General features: G+C 39.6%; 1 protein-coding gene across 3 annotated transcripts in view; it reads right to left on the bottom strand.

Annotated features, from left to right (window-relative positions):
- Window positions 1-16,119, bottom strand: part of LOC111871835 (neuroligin-4, X-linked) — a 756,550-nt gene that overhangs the window by 9,469 nt on the left and 730,962 nt on the right. For all 3 annotated transcript variants that reach the window (XM_033754434.1, XM_023865206.2, XM_033754432.1), the window contains exon 10: window positions 4,536-4,682. In XM_033754434.1, the coding sequence (XP_033610325.1) occupies window positions 4,536-4,682 (147 nt within the window). The remainder of the gene's footprint in view (window positions 1-4,535; window positions 4,683-16,119) is intronic.

The following is a 16,119-nucleotide window of genomic DNA, read 5'->3' as shown; positions in this document are numbered from 1 at the left end:
ATATAATATATATTGGGGGCACTTGGGACGGAGTTTGTATCATTTATCGTGTAGAGTGCAACAGGATGCTTAAGTTAATATCTATAGAGCCCACGTATTCTTTGCATGAAGTACACACATATTAATATAAATTAATCTCAATAAATTATGATAATATAAATAAAATTTAAAATAAATTTATCGTCCTGAATAACGTGTTTCAGAATGTAAGCTATTCGAAATACACGTAGCAATTAAACATTCCACCAGACCAAACACCGGAATGTTCATTGAGAGGAATTCCTCTTCATTTAATATTACGTCGCACGCAGACAAAAAACTAAAACTTAATTATCGAGCGGGCTGGCGTAGTNGAGAAGCGGTGGAGCCAGGTAAAGCCGACCTAGCTGCAAGCTCCACGACCAACGACGGCAGTGGTGAGAACGACAAAGGAAGGAAGGAAGGAAGTTAAAGAGTAGCGACCCACCGGTGTGGCTAGAGGTCACGCGGAGGGGGACGGTAAGACAACGGCTATCCAGACTCACCTTTTGCGTGGATTTCCTTAGTTCGTTCAGAAACAATCGCGGGATTTGTTTCAAATCCATTCCGATTTATCAGTGATCCTACCGTCTGACACTATATGTTCCTGATAGGAGTGTAGCAAGGTAACCAGCAGAGGATTAAGACTTCACTGACAGACACGCCAGCAGGCTGAATCTAGAGACAAGAATGGTCACGGAAATTTCCTTTTTGGTGATGACAAGAAGCGAAGAAGAATTTGGCACTTGTATCAGTTGTCATCGAGAGAGCTTACTTGTAGGAATCTTTGGTCATGTTGAACAGCCTTCTTTTTGCGTTATCAGTGGAGGCCAGAATTTGCAATATTTGTGTATCTAACTACGTTAATTTCAGCAATTACGTAAATGAATGCTGCATTTCAGATCTGCCTATGTGAACTGAATGTAGTAAACAGGTAATGAAACAAATTATGACTCGCAAGTACCGAATTATTTCGAACATAAGGCTATTTCCCCCTCCACTATACTGCATCTTAGAGGCATTTATATATTTTTGGGTCTTTAAGAATATGAAGAAAATGATTATGATAACTGCTAACTCTATTGATATTTGTGAAAAATATTTAAGATATTAAATTTTGAATGTATTATTTCTTAATACGATAGTTTTATTTATATTTGCTTGCAATGACATAAAACGCCTCTGTGGTCCGGGTTCGATTCCTGGCGCTACCAGATTTTTCTGAGAAGTAGTGGGTCTGGAACGGGGTCCACTCAGCCTCGTGATGATAATTGAGGAGCTATTTCAATGAAATAACGGCTCCGGTTTAGAAAACGAAATTAACGGCCATGGGGATTCGTTGCGCTGACCACGCGACACTCTCTATCCGCTAAAGTTGGCACTAACTTCACCGACAAGCGGCGGTCGCTCAGTCGGTATAGTTCGCTTGCGAAGTAAAATCACGGAGTTTTGTTTGTTTGCAATGACATGAGATTACTCAGGACAGTATTGCAGCTGCTGGCTGCTCGAGGCCGCAGTGTCAATGCGCAGCAAATGTTTGCTACTACGAAGAACTGTGCCGTCATCGTTGTAAAGAATTCGTGTACGTGTATGAGATAAATTTCATTCTTTTCCCCTGTTTCTTTGTCATATTTTGAGAGTTTCAGATTATCTTTGACGCTGAAGCGTGCAGTATTACAAGAAAGCACACTGTTAGACAAAGCAAAATGTGATTCATAGTCTCTCTAACCTCACAGTGAGAACATGTGGGGTCTGAAGTGTGCTGCCACTTAACGACGATTTCGTGAAACATGTCAGAAGTTGCCAAGACTGCTCACGTAGAAGGCAGATAGGAGCTCGCATGTAGCAACAATTGACATGGCCGAACACGTCTTGGCAGCTACTGAAATATATCCTTAGGGCGGTATCGCGACACCGACACTAATGCCATGGCGTCCAGCTGCCAGACAAGCTGCCCGCTTCGATGCCAGTCGATCGAACAGCAGTTTCAAGACGAATAATAGCAGTAATTGTGTACTTTCAAGTTTTTGGACAACATTGCCCGTATTAGCTTCACATCATGGTGCTTAGTAAGTGTGCGTTTCTGAGATGTGACCCCGTGAGAGATAAGATTGCACACCTCAACACATTTTTTAAATTCACATTAAAGGCGCTTCTCACCGAACCAATAGCAGTTAATAAGTGGAACGGCAATCATTATTTTATAATGAACTTAATAATACACTTAAGATTGAGAAAGCAGATTGGAATTATTTCTGTACATACAAGTTTTACTGAAATCGTGAACAGAATTACAGTCTTATTTAAATTATTATTTTTCATTATTACACATACTTTTAATATTAAGTGGTGATATATAGATTATTTGGTCGGTCACGCTAGCCGAGCGGTCTAAGGCGTGCACTGTCTTCGATCGCTCGAAAGCCGGGATCGTGGGTTCGAATCCCACTCAGGGCATGGATGTTTGTGTGCGTTTTTTTGTGTTTAAGGCCTTGCGACGAGCTGATTAACCGCCCAAGGGGTCCTACCGAATGTGTAAGATCTAGAAAAACCGAAGTGAACGGAGAAGTTCATGGAGGTAGGCCTAAGCCCACTGGGGCTGTAGGGCCAAGGAAAAAAATACAGATTATTTAGAATGTTAAGAAGAAAGTGACACACGTATTAAAGACGAGCAGCGACACACACACAGGGAGCCTGCACTGAACAATACATGAACGGTGCTGAAAACAATAAACAGCCGCTGCAGCACATGTAGACAATAGCAATTGTCCCTGTTATTTAAAACTTTAAATTTTAGAAATTTTAAATTTTTAACTGTAATTCGAAAATCAAATTGAGGAGCGTGTGTTGGCGAGATTGTAAAACAAAACTGACAGGCTGGTGTTTTAGATTTTGGACTGTGTGCAGTGTGACAGCTACGTAGTGAAAAATACACCTGATGATGGCCAATTACGGCCGAAACATGTAGTGTAGAGGAAGAAAAGGCAAATATCTACAACCAAATAAATTGTTGCATTCACGACGGCATTTGTATTATTATATATAGAAGTTAAGAAGAAGCTTACGAATCAAGTTGCCATATTGGAAAGTAGCTCCACAAATAAAGCCATAGAAACACTTCTTACCTAATTCTTTCTTTCCTACTGCAGATTCAGTTATTCAGTAGAGAGGGGGGTGGGTTTCCCCATGCACCGCGACTAATAGTCTATTGTACGTCCCCCTTTAATTTCTACTGTCGCCATACCCTACCGATACTGGTGCCCTCTATCTCCCCTTTCTGCCAGCGAGGTCGGCCCTCTACTGGCATTGGTACCCGATAACTTTCCCCATCTACCGGATGAATTGGAAACTACTTGGGCGGGAAACATTTTGCCTAATTTTGCCTAATTACGTGCCGTAAATCTAAATTTCAGTCAGCATAGGGAAGGCTTAAGGGCTGGGCGACCCGGGTTCGATTCGCGGCAGTGGGAAGATTTTTCTCTTCTCCACAGCGTCCAGACTGTTTCTGGGGCCCGCCCAGCTTCCTATCCAATGGGTAAGGGTGGCGATTTCACCGGGATTAAAGCGGCCGGGGCGTGAATCTAACCACTCACCTGCGCCTAGTGCCGAAGTTAAAAATGGTGGAGCTATACCTCTACTCCCCCATATATGTCTTCATGGCATACTGATTAATTAATTAAGCCGTCGGGTAACCTAATCTTTACCAGTCTGGTTCTAGGATAATCAGAAAATTTTAGTAGCTCAGAAGAATCCTGCGAGACTATTACAAGGCTATGAGTTCCCTTCCATTTCGTAACAATGTTACGGTCGTCATTACAGTTACGAGTTCAATGGAGGATCAGTGGGATTCCCCGGCCCTACACACACACACACACACACGCATGCGCGCTTTGAACTGAGCACTTCTCTCTGAATACCAATGAATAATGGGACTTGTATCAACTTCCATTCCACGAGCCACGATTCATTTCGTTGTTTAAACTTCAAGGATCTTATAAATGTTTATATTTATCATAACAGTTTCGTTTAACGGTCATAATGTGCAGCACACAACGCACGAATGTTGTTGGAGTTTTACCACTTGGAAAGACTATTTGACTTACACAAATACCTGTGAAACAGGCTTTAATTACTGAACTGTACACTGTAAAGGAAAAAAAAAGTAAGGCTATCCCTGTACCAGGCCGTGAAGGCCCATACGGTTGTGAGACGTTGAGGGTCCCACATTATCTAGACAATCAGCTCAAAGATGGCGGTAAGGTTGTCAGCCTTACGCGCCGGCCCCGCTTTACTCCCCAGGAAAATTATTTAATTCCTGGTACTCATTTCTGTCAGAGGCTGAGTAAACCGCAGGGCATAGTACGGCTGGAAGGATTAGGTCAACTGAAAAATTCAATGACCTCATCGGGATTTGAACCCGTGACCTTCCGGCTTGTAGCGTATCACCTCAACCACTACGCTGTCAACTTAACTTCTGGTACAATACCACAGAATCTGAAGGAAATCATTTGAATTACCTGAATAGTAGTGTTCTCCCCTCTCGTGGAAATGGTGGTGTCTCATGCTTACGTCTTCATCTCCAGGTTGGTGCAACTGTGGGATCAGGTTCAACCACACCGCCATCTTGTGACCTCGGTAGTGGCTTTTTATCTTGGGCTTCAGAGCTACCAACAGAAACAGGAATGAACAGTACTGTAATACAGCACAACTTGAAAAAGAATAATCCTCCTTTAACGCAGTCCAGACAAAAAAAAAAGCATTGAATCGGCACCATAGACAGACTAAAACTCAAGTTGTCTCGAAACGAGCATGACTGCAATAGTTTCCTCTGCATCTGAATGGCCACGACGCCCACGACCCCCATGACGACCTGACTGCAAATGCGCCGGAAGTAGTGCGCAGAAGCAAGACCTGAGCGGAGATGAGTCAACCAGAGCGGAACCAGTGTGCGCCCCAAATTGAGCGTTTTAATTCCGTATCAGAACTCCTTGTTATAACAAACGCACGTAGGCTTCATTCAGATTAATAGCATGGCGTTAAATTTTATAGGACGAAGCTTATCAAAACAATGTTTTAAAGTATCTTCTTACCTCCCAGAAAACACACTTCATCTTTATCACATATATGTATGAACTGGCTAATGATGTTCTGTGAAGCATTCGATGTTTGTTTTGAAAACCAAATAAATCTGACAAACAAATTGCACTTGTAAATGCTGTATTATTCGCCTTCTTCTTTGTCTTACTATTATTACTACTGTTGTTGTTGTTCTTGTTGTTTAATTTATCATTATTCGCCCAGCCGTGTTGCTGTACGGAAGTGTTTATTCAGTGCCCGCGTGTTTTCTATCAGTGTGTTCTGTGAACCCTGCAGGTACAGAGAATGCTAAAGGATGGAAACACAACCATGCGTACATTTCTTTCTGATGCTAGGAAGAAATCACTAAATTCGCCGACAAGCGGCGGTCGGTCTGTCTGTATAGTTCTCTTGCGAACTAAAACCACGGAGTTTTTTTTTATTAGCAGTTACAGAGTGATTTATATTTTTACAAATTCTTCCGAACTATCCGAATTTGTCATTCATGGCCATGTTTCATACCATTTAACTTTTAATTAATTCCCCTCCCACTTAGTTTCATCATCACAAATTTGGTAACGTAGTTTGATTTAACTACATTTTTCGTCGACTCTCATCAACAAATTGATACCGCGCTTTTATATATTACGTATTAACCGGTCTTTAAAGTTTGTTTTCATAACTTGCGCCTTTATAAGCTCCGAGTGTTTGAAATTTGTGATGGGTATGTGAGACTGTTTCGTAGTTATTTAAACAACAGAAAACCTCAAGTCTCTCTTTCTGAAATGTTTCCATCCATTTTTGGAGAGTTCGTTTGTGTACAACAAGTATTTGTTTTTAGGTCTCTCCTTTCTACCATATTCACTTATGACTTCGGGGATGCAGTTAATTATGGTAGTACCTTTTTCTGATGACAAAATGACTAATTTCCTTACCATTATATTTGCAATCTACTTATAATTAATATTATTATAATTTTATGAACTCAACATCAATAAAAGTGAGATTATCTCTGTCTCAAGAAAATTAACTTTGATCCACGAGTATAAACGTTATCAATGATTTACAGTATAACAAGTACCGGCCATATTAAGAACCTGGTAGTATTTACTCATTCTAAACTCTATTTCCATAACCATGTAAAATATTTGTTTTCTATATTTTCATAAAAACCGCAACATTTTATTTTCCTCCCTTCATTGTTTATACGCGTACAAATTATACTTTATCTTAGTTAAATCTGATCTAAATGAGCCTCTGTTGTTTGGAATTATATTACGAATAGAAATGACAATAAATTGGAATGCATCCAGTAAAATTCTGCAGCATTTAATTACAATCGTTTCTCTCCCCAAATCCACTACCGTAACGCTAATAGTTAAGGGTACTTTAAACTATACACCATACGTAACAAATGTATCATATTGACACTCTTCTAAGTGTTCAAGTTAGCTTAGTTACAAGTTCTGTCCTTCCATTTTCGAAACGGTTGGTCTTCGAGTATCTCAGAGACTTTTCAGTGTTCATTATCAGCTCTTCAAGCAAACATTATCCTTCTCCTAGGTGCGCATAAACTACTTATGTTGTTTGTAGAGACGCTGACATATTTAAAAAAAGTTGTTTCTCTAACTCACATCTTGTAAAGCTATGGTATATTCTTATGTATTAAATAATATTCATATTCATTCTAAGTGTATGCTGTATGTTTTTCTTTCCTCGATTTTTAATTATTGCATAAAATGAATAGAACTGAATTAATATTAACGTAAGCACCTCTTCTTTTGAAAATGATATAAAAAGAACAGCTTTTTCTGATAAGTTTCTCGAAGCAATATGGATTTCATTCACCATAGAATGAACGTCGAACAGAAGGTCCTTTAAGGACTTTCAGTAGTTCAGGTCACGTCTATAACATTTGGTGCCAGAACAGACAGCCGTTAAATTAATGTAAGGAAACTAAATTGCTTACACAATGTCCTGGCTTAGTCAGGATTATTTTAAATTTCCTGATTTAATCGCTGGGAGCATAAAAATATGATAATACCAGTGTTATGGTTCGAGGGTGATCCTTCGTAAATGGTGTATACGAAGGTCACGTAACCAGCCAACGAACTCTTCCAATTTCCGCCAAATCAGCAAACAAATTATACGAATTATCAACAACGATTTTGCCTTCCTATTGTGTTTCCTGCATTTAATGGTTTATGAATAATTTCTAAAACGGAATATAAAATTTTCCACCTCTCACGATTTTGATAAATGTCTAACATTATTCTTCATCGGAATACAGGAAAATACTCGGCATATATATTTAAGAGAAATAATTTATACAATTACAGTTATTTACATCTTTATGAATTATGTTTGAAGGTCACATCGTTAATTTCCTTGACTGGTGTCCAGCAAAAATCTACAAACGTATTTGAATTCCATTTGCTCAGATATTTGTGTTATATTACAGAGGTTTTCGTGGAATCGCCCTCTGCTTGTCGTTCACCTCCCCAAAATTGCAGTATAAAGTTTAAATGTAAACACAAGAACCGTATTTGGGTCCGTTGTTTATCTTCCGTCAAAATTGCAACACTTTTACATGTAGTTATATATGCCTTTAGTGTGACTACTATTTATGATTCTGTATTTCTGTATTTTCAGATAAACAATAGACGCTAATTTAAACAATTGCAACGGGATGCTGAAATACAGAACAAGAACCGTATTTTAAGAGACATGTTGCTTTCCTTGGTGTTTCATTGTTGTCGTTGGTTCTACTCTCGATACTCTGTTCACTTTCGTGGCAATCCTAGTAGCAGCGCAGTCACTTACATATATGGTTCTTCCACGTGCTCTGCGTGACCAATAAGAACTGGTGGAAAATTGTTACGTTTATGTAAAGCAAGAACGTTGAAATTTAGATTTTACGAGCCAATGGCACGTGCCATTCATCTGAATTGAGGTTAAATACTTTATTTTGTGCGTTATATTTACAGTAATCTTTAGATAGTTATAATTATTTGTAGTTACGACTTGTGAGGGTTCAGTAAATCTATTCATCTAAACCAGAACCCATTATTATTCGTCACGCTAACCATGAATACGTGAAAACTGGTGTCAGAAAGTGGTTACGATTGTAAATACATAACATCATTGTCATGTTTCCGGTATTTCTTCATCATCATCATCGTTACGTAAGATAAAACGTAAGATTAGGGCAGCCTGGTAAGAAGAAGAGCGCCAGATCATGCAGGACACTGAAAATTTGGATACCCTTTTTTACTTCTGTTTTTGTAAAAAGTTACCAATTTTCTTTAAGCAGGTTGCTATCTGTAAGACGATGTTCTTTTTTTGGAAACCGTGGAAAATGTAAATGAAATGCATTTTTTGGTCTTTCAGCCATGCTCGAAGATTCACTGCACATAAAATTCAACAGACATTGGGATTCCAAAAGATTTTCTTGATTCCCAATTTTAATTCCAAGTTAAAGCAAGTAGTTGTTCACAATTAGCGGAACAATGTTTTCAGAGAATTTTCAATATTGTTTTACTACAAACATTGCAAAAATTGTCTGGTTCATGAATATATATTTGTGAAACATTAAAACAATAACTTAACACTTCGAAATTCACAACACGAATGAAATGCCTGTACTACAAATTGTATAAAGTATAACACTTAATACTCCGCAATTTTACACATACAGGTAGCTCAGGAAAACTAGGCAATACTGCGAAATTTAGTATAGGAATAAGATTCTAGATTTGCATTCTGAAGGTTCTCGGTTCAAATTTTGGCCTGGACACAAATGCCATCTTGACTGATGATTTTCTTGCGGGTTTCCACAATGTCTCCAGACAAATGCCGGGATCGACTTCGGTTTTGCCAGTACCATTTATTTTCAAATCCGTTTCAATCCAATACACATCAATCATTCTAACATTCGACACAATGTATTCTAGATACTAAAAGCTTTGTAAAATAGCCATAAAGGAGAGGGCAGCTTGAAGCATTAAGTGTGTGACGTCGCACGGCGTGATACTAACAAGTCTCAGCATGCACAAACAGGTAGTCCAGAAGCCAAGTAACGCCGTCGCGGCGCCTGAAGGAAACTTATGGGCCTACTGCTGTACACATGCACACAGTTTACTTAAAGGAAAGCATTCATAGCAATTTTCTGCCTCAATTATCTTTAACATAATTACTTAAACACATTTAATGCAATTCATCTAATCTGACTGAACCCCAAAGGATTCAATAAGATTTTTTTTTTCAAAGGTAAAAATTACTGCAGCCGACAATCGATTCCTGAAACACGGCGGCTGATAGAAAATTTTAGTTACATTTTTATATTTTACAGGAAATTTACCATGAAAAAGAGAAAATTAAATTTGTCGCACTGTCTTACTGAAATTAGCTGACAGAGTATTGTGATGATTATTATAATAATATGTATTAGCCCTTTGATCTTGTGTGACTTAATATATTGAAACTAAATATACCACAACATATTATTTCAATTAGAGCCGGGAACGCGCAGTCGGTATAGCGACTAGCTACGGGCTCGACGACCAAGGGGTCAGAGTTCGAGTCATGGTGAGGGCAAGAATTTCTACTTTTCTATATCTGGAGCCCACCCAGCCTCCTATGCAATGGATACCGATGAGCTATTCCTCCGGGAGTAAACCTGCAATGGCGTGAAGCTGACCACTCACCTCCAACTAATACCGAGGTCAAGAGAACGTGGATCTATACAACCACGCCACCATACGTCTTCATTGGGTATTGCATAATTAGTTAAGCACAGGGACAACTTTGCCTTTACCTGTTATGTTGTTTCGATACAGAACTGCGAGGAATATCTAGGCTTATATGAGAGTTCAGTATGAAACAGGACTTGGAAGAAAAAAGTTTGTTAAATTGTTGTTTGGTCTTAGTTGGATCAGGAAGGGGTTCAATAGCGGGATCTGTTCAGAAACTTTTGGTTACAAGAAAAGAATTCAGATACTTTTTAGCCCGTCTGAGTAACTATAAACCTTCCAATTTTCAAGAAAGGTCCAGCGCCACGAATTTAATGAAGTTTTGCTTTAATCTTGATCGTCATTGTGCGTGACGTCATCAGGTACACACTCTACCAAAACATACTAAGAAATTTAAGTGGAATGTTAGCTAACGATTAATACCCAATATTGGCGGAACCATAAGAAATGCCGTGGAGCGATTAAAGTTCTTTCCCGACGGGAATACAATCAGGCAAATCAATATGTTGAGGCAATTTTGTTATATTTACCAGCCAGAGAAATAAAGGTTATGGTTCTGACGTCCAGCCTCTCTTATGCAATTGTCTTGATGTTATTGCCTTCAGCATCCATTACACAAAAAGGAAGAAAAGAAGATACATGTCGTAGTTCAAGGTCAATGTGAAAAACAACTCCGGACATTTCTAATGTTGACTCGTAGAAATCTCATTCTTCAGAAACGTTTCAAACATAAAAATTATTTTCAAAGTGATTATCAAATTGGTCAGTCTGACTTGAGAGGGCAGCTTTTGTTTGAAATCTCATTTTTAATCTAAAACACTAGGGAGGAAATTTGTGTAAAGTATGTAAAACCTATTTGTTTTCTTAACACTTGTGATTTAAAGTTATTTATATTGTGGCGTATTTGCTCTATGCAGGAACTATTGAGCCACAGATGCCTCGGGGCACGCGCGCTACGGGGGAGTTGCGGATTGTATTGGCGCGTTGCTAGGCGACAACTCTGTGAACGCTTGGATAGCGCAACAGGAGTGCGAGTGAGGTCACATATCCCCACTCATCCCGTCACTACGCAACGCTCGGTAAACACATATATATGTAATTATCCTATCAGTCAGTATAGTGAGCGCCTGCGAGATAGACAGCCAAATTATCGGAGTTCTAGTTCAAGCAGGGGCAAGGTTCCTCTCCTCTCCACTTCGTCCAGACATTCCAACCTCATATTCAGTGGGTACGGGGGACTCTTTCTCCGGGGATAAGGCGCCCGAAGCGTGAAGCTGGTCTCACCTCCAACTATTGTCGAGGTTAAGAATGATGTGTCTATACATTCACTCCCCAATAAGCCTTCAAGGCGTAGAGAAAATTTTATCTTTACCTGTGAAGTTAGGGGGCATACGTTAGCGTAGTTGGTTGAGGGGCTATGTTACAAGCCGGAAAGTCGCGAGTTCAAGTCCCGATGAGGTCATTGGATTTTTTCAATTGACCCAATCCTTCCAGCCGCACTAGGCCCTGGGGTTTACACAGCCTCTGACAGAAATGGGTACCTGGAATTAATTTAATAATTTTCCTGGGGAGTAAAGCGCGGCCGGCGCGTAAGGCTGACAACCTTACCGACATCAGTGAGCCTATTGTCTAGATAGGGTGGGACCCTCAACGCCTCACAACCCTATGGGCCTTCACGGCTTGTTACTTTTACCTGTGAAGTTAACCTTGAGATAATAAATTTTAATAATATTTTTGATAACAATGATTACTACAGTTAGTCTTATCACCCTTCTTTCCAAGACATAAATTGTCTTCAGATTGCTGATGCAAGAAATGTCCATGTGTATATGACGCAATTCTTACCACGAGCACATATTGTTATCTTACTGCGCATTTTCTACGCATTTCATTTCTGTATTTTTTAAACTTCTGTAGTCCTACTTTATATTTTCTTCACATGTCTGGTCTTGAAATATAATGTGAAGCAGCCAACATCATTAATTTTCAATACGTGTGACAGCTATCCCATGCATGGTGCAGCTTGTCGCAGAATATACCCCTTTGCATTTAATGTCATATTTTAATATTCCATGAGCTCTTAGAATTGTGCACACGTAAAATATTTATGTTCCCTAATGTGTGAGGAACCTTATCCTAGTCCTAGATTTCAAAATAAATCAATAGGTTACAAGAAAACGAAAACTGCGAGATATGAGAGAACCAACCCGTGCTGTACAATGCAGAGAGACAGCCGCAATTCAGAAAGATATGAACATCAACGACATATTTTAAAAATGCTGTATGATTAGCTACAGTGTATTAGAATCCTTAAATAAGTCTTATCTGAAGATGGCCTTATAGGGCCGAAACATGTAGCAGCATAATAACATATGTATATAAAGGTAAAAGGTAAAAGTATCCCTGTAATAGGCCGTGGAGTCAGTTGTGAGATGTTGAGGTTTCCACATTTTCTAGACAATCGGCTCGCAGATGGCAGTGAGGTTTAGTCGCCGACCGCCCTTTACGCCCCAGGAAGATTCCTGGTATTCATTTCTGTTAGAGATTGAGTCGAACCCAGGGCCATAGTGTGGGCGGAAGGATTAGGTCAATTGAAAAATCCACCTCATTGAAATTCGAACCCGCGATCTTCCAGCTTGTAGCATAGTGTCTCAACTAATTAGGCTACTGCGTGCCCCAACATATGTATATATTTAATATTTTAATAATATTAATAACATTTTTTACATTTAACGATCATTGTATGAATTAATATGAATTAATTTTATATAATTTGTGGTATTATAGACGAAAAAAGAAAAGGTCCGTAAAACTCGTTTCTAGAAGTTGGGATAACTCAGTCAGTATAACGAAGGGTTAAGGGCTGGACGACCCGGGTTTGATTCGCCGCAGTGGCAAGATTTTTCTCTTCTCCACAACGTCCAGACTGTTTCTGGGGCCTATCCAGCTTCCTTTCCAATGGGTACCGGTGGCGATTTCACCGGGATTAAAGAGGCCGGGGCGTGAATCTGACACTCACCTCCGCCTATTGCCGAGGTTAAAAATGGTGGAGCTATACTCTACTCACCCATATATGTCTTCATGGCATACTGATTAATTAATTAAGCCGTCGGGTAACCTAATCTTTACCAGTCTGGTTCTAGGATAATCAGAAAATTTTAGTAGCTCAGAAGAATCCTGCGAGACTATTACAAGGCTATGAGTTCCCTTTCATTTCGTAACAATGTTACGGTCATCATTACAGTTACGAGTACAATGGAGGATCAGTGGGATTCCCCGCCCTCAACTACACACACACGCGCACGCGCTTTGAACTGAGCACTTCTCTCTGAATACCAACGAATAATGGGACTTGTATCAAGAAGGAAGAGCAACTGTAGTAACACGGTGAACAAAGAGGAGCTAAGAGGGTGCCTGCAGAGTAAAGTTCGCCGTACTCATGTACGCTATTTGCGAGTTTACGTCCCTCACGTGTCTTGGGGTTCTTCTATTGTACGCACGCAGACGTACCCTTACTTCGCCAGGGATACGCTTGCTTTCCATGATAATATCACACTATTACTAGCTGAAACTTTAAAGGAGCGATTTAATCCACATTAAAACATTAATGTTTACTCATATAAATAACAAGGTATTATGAGAATAACTAATTGCCTATTTTCATTTGATAACAACATAAACCACACAGAAAACGACGCATTCAACAATCTTTCTATTGTTGAGTGTGTATTTGTTATCGTGGTAAAGTTTTACCAAGCCGTTGTCTAGCAAGGATGAGGGGTATACATAGACACACAGACTGAGAGGAGGGATTTATGAAGCGCGCCGTTGAGATGGGCTCACATGAAATCATATACATACCAAATTTCATAAAGATTGGTTTAACCATTCGAAAATTAATAAGGGAGTACACAGACCGACAGCACGATGAGCTCATAAGTCTGTTTTTATTATTTCAAAACAAGGAAAGTAGGCTAAAACCCGATTAGAAACGAGGACTCTTACGCGTCAATTAACTTTGCAACAATATCTACACACCCTTATAACAACTATGGCTAAAGTAGGCCTATATATTGGCAAAAATTGAGGGGTAATTTTACATTTACGTGTTCTTTCTTAGATCCGCAGGACGAAGAAAGCAACAATAGAAAGATCAGAGTTACATTGCAAAGACTGTACACAGATACATTACCAAAGAAGCTGATATGATGTAGATGTTACATTGCGCAAATTTAGTATTTTTGGCAAAATAATCAACGGAGCTATACCTCCACTCCACCGTGCTTCTTCATGACGTGGTGCTTAATTAATTAAGCACAGGAATAAATTGATCTCGTCTTTGAAGAGAGAAGCATATGGAATGAAAATAGACGATACATTTGTAGCATCTTAACAAAAGAAAATACAATTTTACTGCAATCCTAGAGCGTTTACTACATACGCTTGTCACTCCACTACAGTACACATGTAGGAATATAAATTTTACATTACTAATATTTACATTCCTTACTAATATAAGGCAAATTTGTCCCTGTGCTTAATTAATTAAGCACTACGCCATGAAGGCGTATTAGGAGAGTGGATATATAGATCCACATCTTCCTGACCTCGACACTAGCTGGAGGTTAGTGGTCAGCTTCACGCCCCTGCCGCTTTACCCCCCAGGGAAGAGTCTCCGATGCCCTTTGTATAGTATGTTGAGTGTACCCCAGATCCGGTCTGGACGAAGCGGAGAATAGAAGGTTCTTGACTCCGCTGGGACTCCAACCCCTCGGTCTTGCAGCTCGTAGTCAGTCGTTATACCGACTGAGCTATCCCGTCTCCTTCCTATATAATACTTGATCTAATTTTGCATGGGCGAGTGGTATAAATTAAATCATGTTTCACAGAAATCTGATGTAAAAAAAATATTGTGCTATGTCAAAGTTACCCATTCGTGGTCACAGAGAAGACTCAGATGATGAAAAATGAAAAAGAATATCTCTCCTTACTCTCTCTTCTGAATAATAGGAAGCTGTTCTTGAAAATGTATTGGCGTTTCCAAGTGGAAACCGACATGTGCAATGCACAAGCACAAATTCACTATGATATAGTCGGAGTGCTGATGGACTGCGTGAAAAGGAGAGCTGTGATATTAAATACGCCTCATTCTTTTCTTTCTGTAGCAGTCCAGTAGACACCACTCAAACTGTCGCAACAATAGATCAGCACGGTCAAGTAGTACGTTGTGTGTGCGTTGTGGAAAATGAAAACGGAAATCCCAAAAATCTCCAGATTAATGGGCCCTTCCTTAGTTTCACCTCAGACACAGATCAGTTGGCTGCTACGCAAAAGTGGATAATCGCAGACTGAATTCAAAAGACAAGCTGAAGCTCGCGGTTGGAGTTCTAATGGAGCGTGGAGTATGAGGAGTGTTTGCACCTCACTACACACTGCAATCAGATCCATACAGACAAATTTAATTCATATTACGTTTCAGTCATCAAGTCTCTAATCTGTTTTCTTTTTGTATTCATATTTGTGTATCATATTTGTTGTCTGTAATCGATGCATGGCCGGTCACGGTAGCCGAGCGGTCTAAGGCATGCACTGTCTTCGCTCGTTCGGAAGCCGAGACCGTGGGTTCGGATGTTTCCTGTGAGGTACGAACTGACTTCTTATATATTATTCTTATACACTGCCGGTCACAGTAGCCGAGCGGTCTAAGGCATGTACTGTTTTCGCTCGCTTGGAAACCGGGATCGTGGGTTCGAATCCCACTCAGGGCATGGATGTTTGTGTGCGTTTTTCTGTATTTGTCTACAGGTAGAGGCCTTGCGACGAGCTGATCACCGCCCAAGGAGTCCTAACATCTGTGTAAGATCTAGAAAAACCGAAGTGAACGGAGAAGTTCATGGAGGGAGGCCTAGGTTCACTGGGGATGTAGTGCCAAGGAAAAACAAATCGATGCATGCGATGATGAATTTTCAGATATGTATCTTGTTTCGTTTCGGAGCAGCTGATTATTTTGCGTTTATACAATCTGCATTGTCTTCAGAACGCCATCATGGTCGAGTTGCGAATTCGCTAATTTTTATTTTTAACATGTTAGTTACTGTTTGCAGGGAATGATTTCTGCCTGCTAATTATAGGACTTATTTGAAACCAAGATAATATTTATGTAATAATTATGTTGTTTGGAAGGTATATATTTTATCTCCCTCATAATATTGTACATAATAGTTTTCATTAAATTACGACCTATTTCAAAACAAACATAATATGACTATTAATA

Source organism: Cryptotermes secundus, unplaced genomic scaffold (assembly GCF_002891405.2).
Source record: "Cryptotermes secundus unplaced genomic scaffold, Csec_1.0 scaffold428, whole genome shotgun sequence".
In the NCBI taxonomy this organism is placed as follows: Eukaryota; Metazoa; Arthropoda; class Insecta; order Blattodea; family Kalotermitidae; genus Cryptotermes; species Cryptotermes secundus.
Note: the sequence above shows the minus strand (reverse complement) of the source record. Positions and strands in the feature narration are given on the sequence as shown.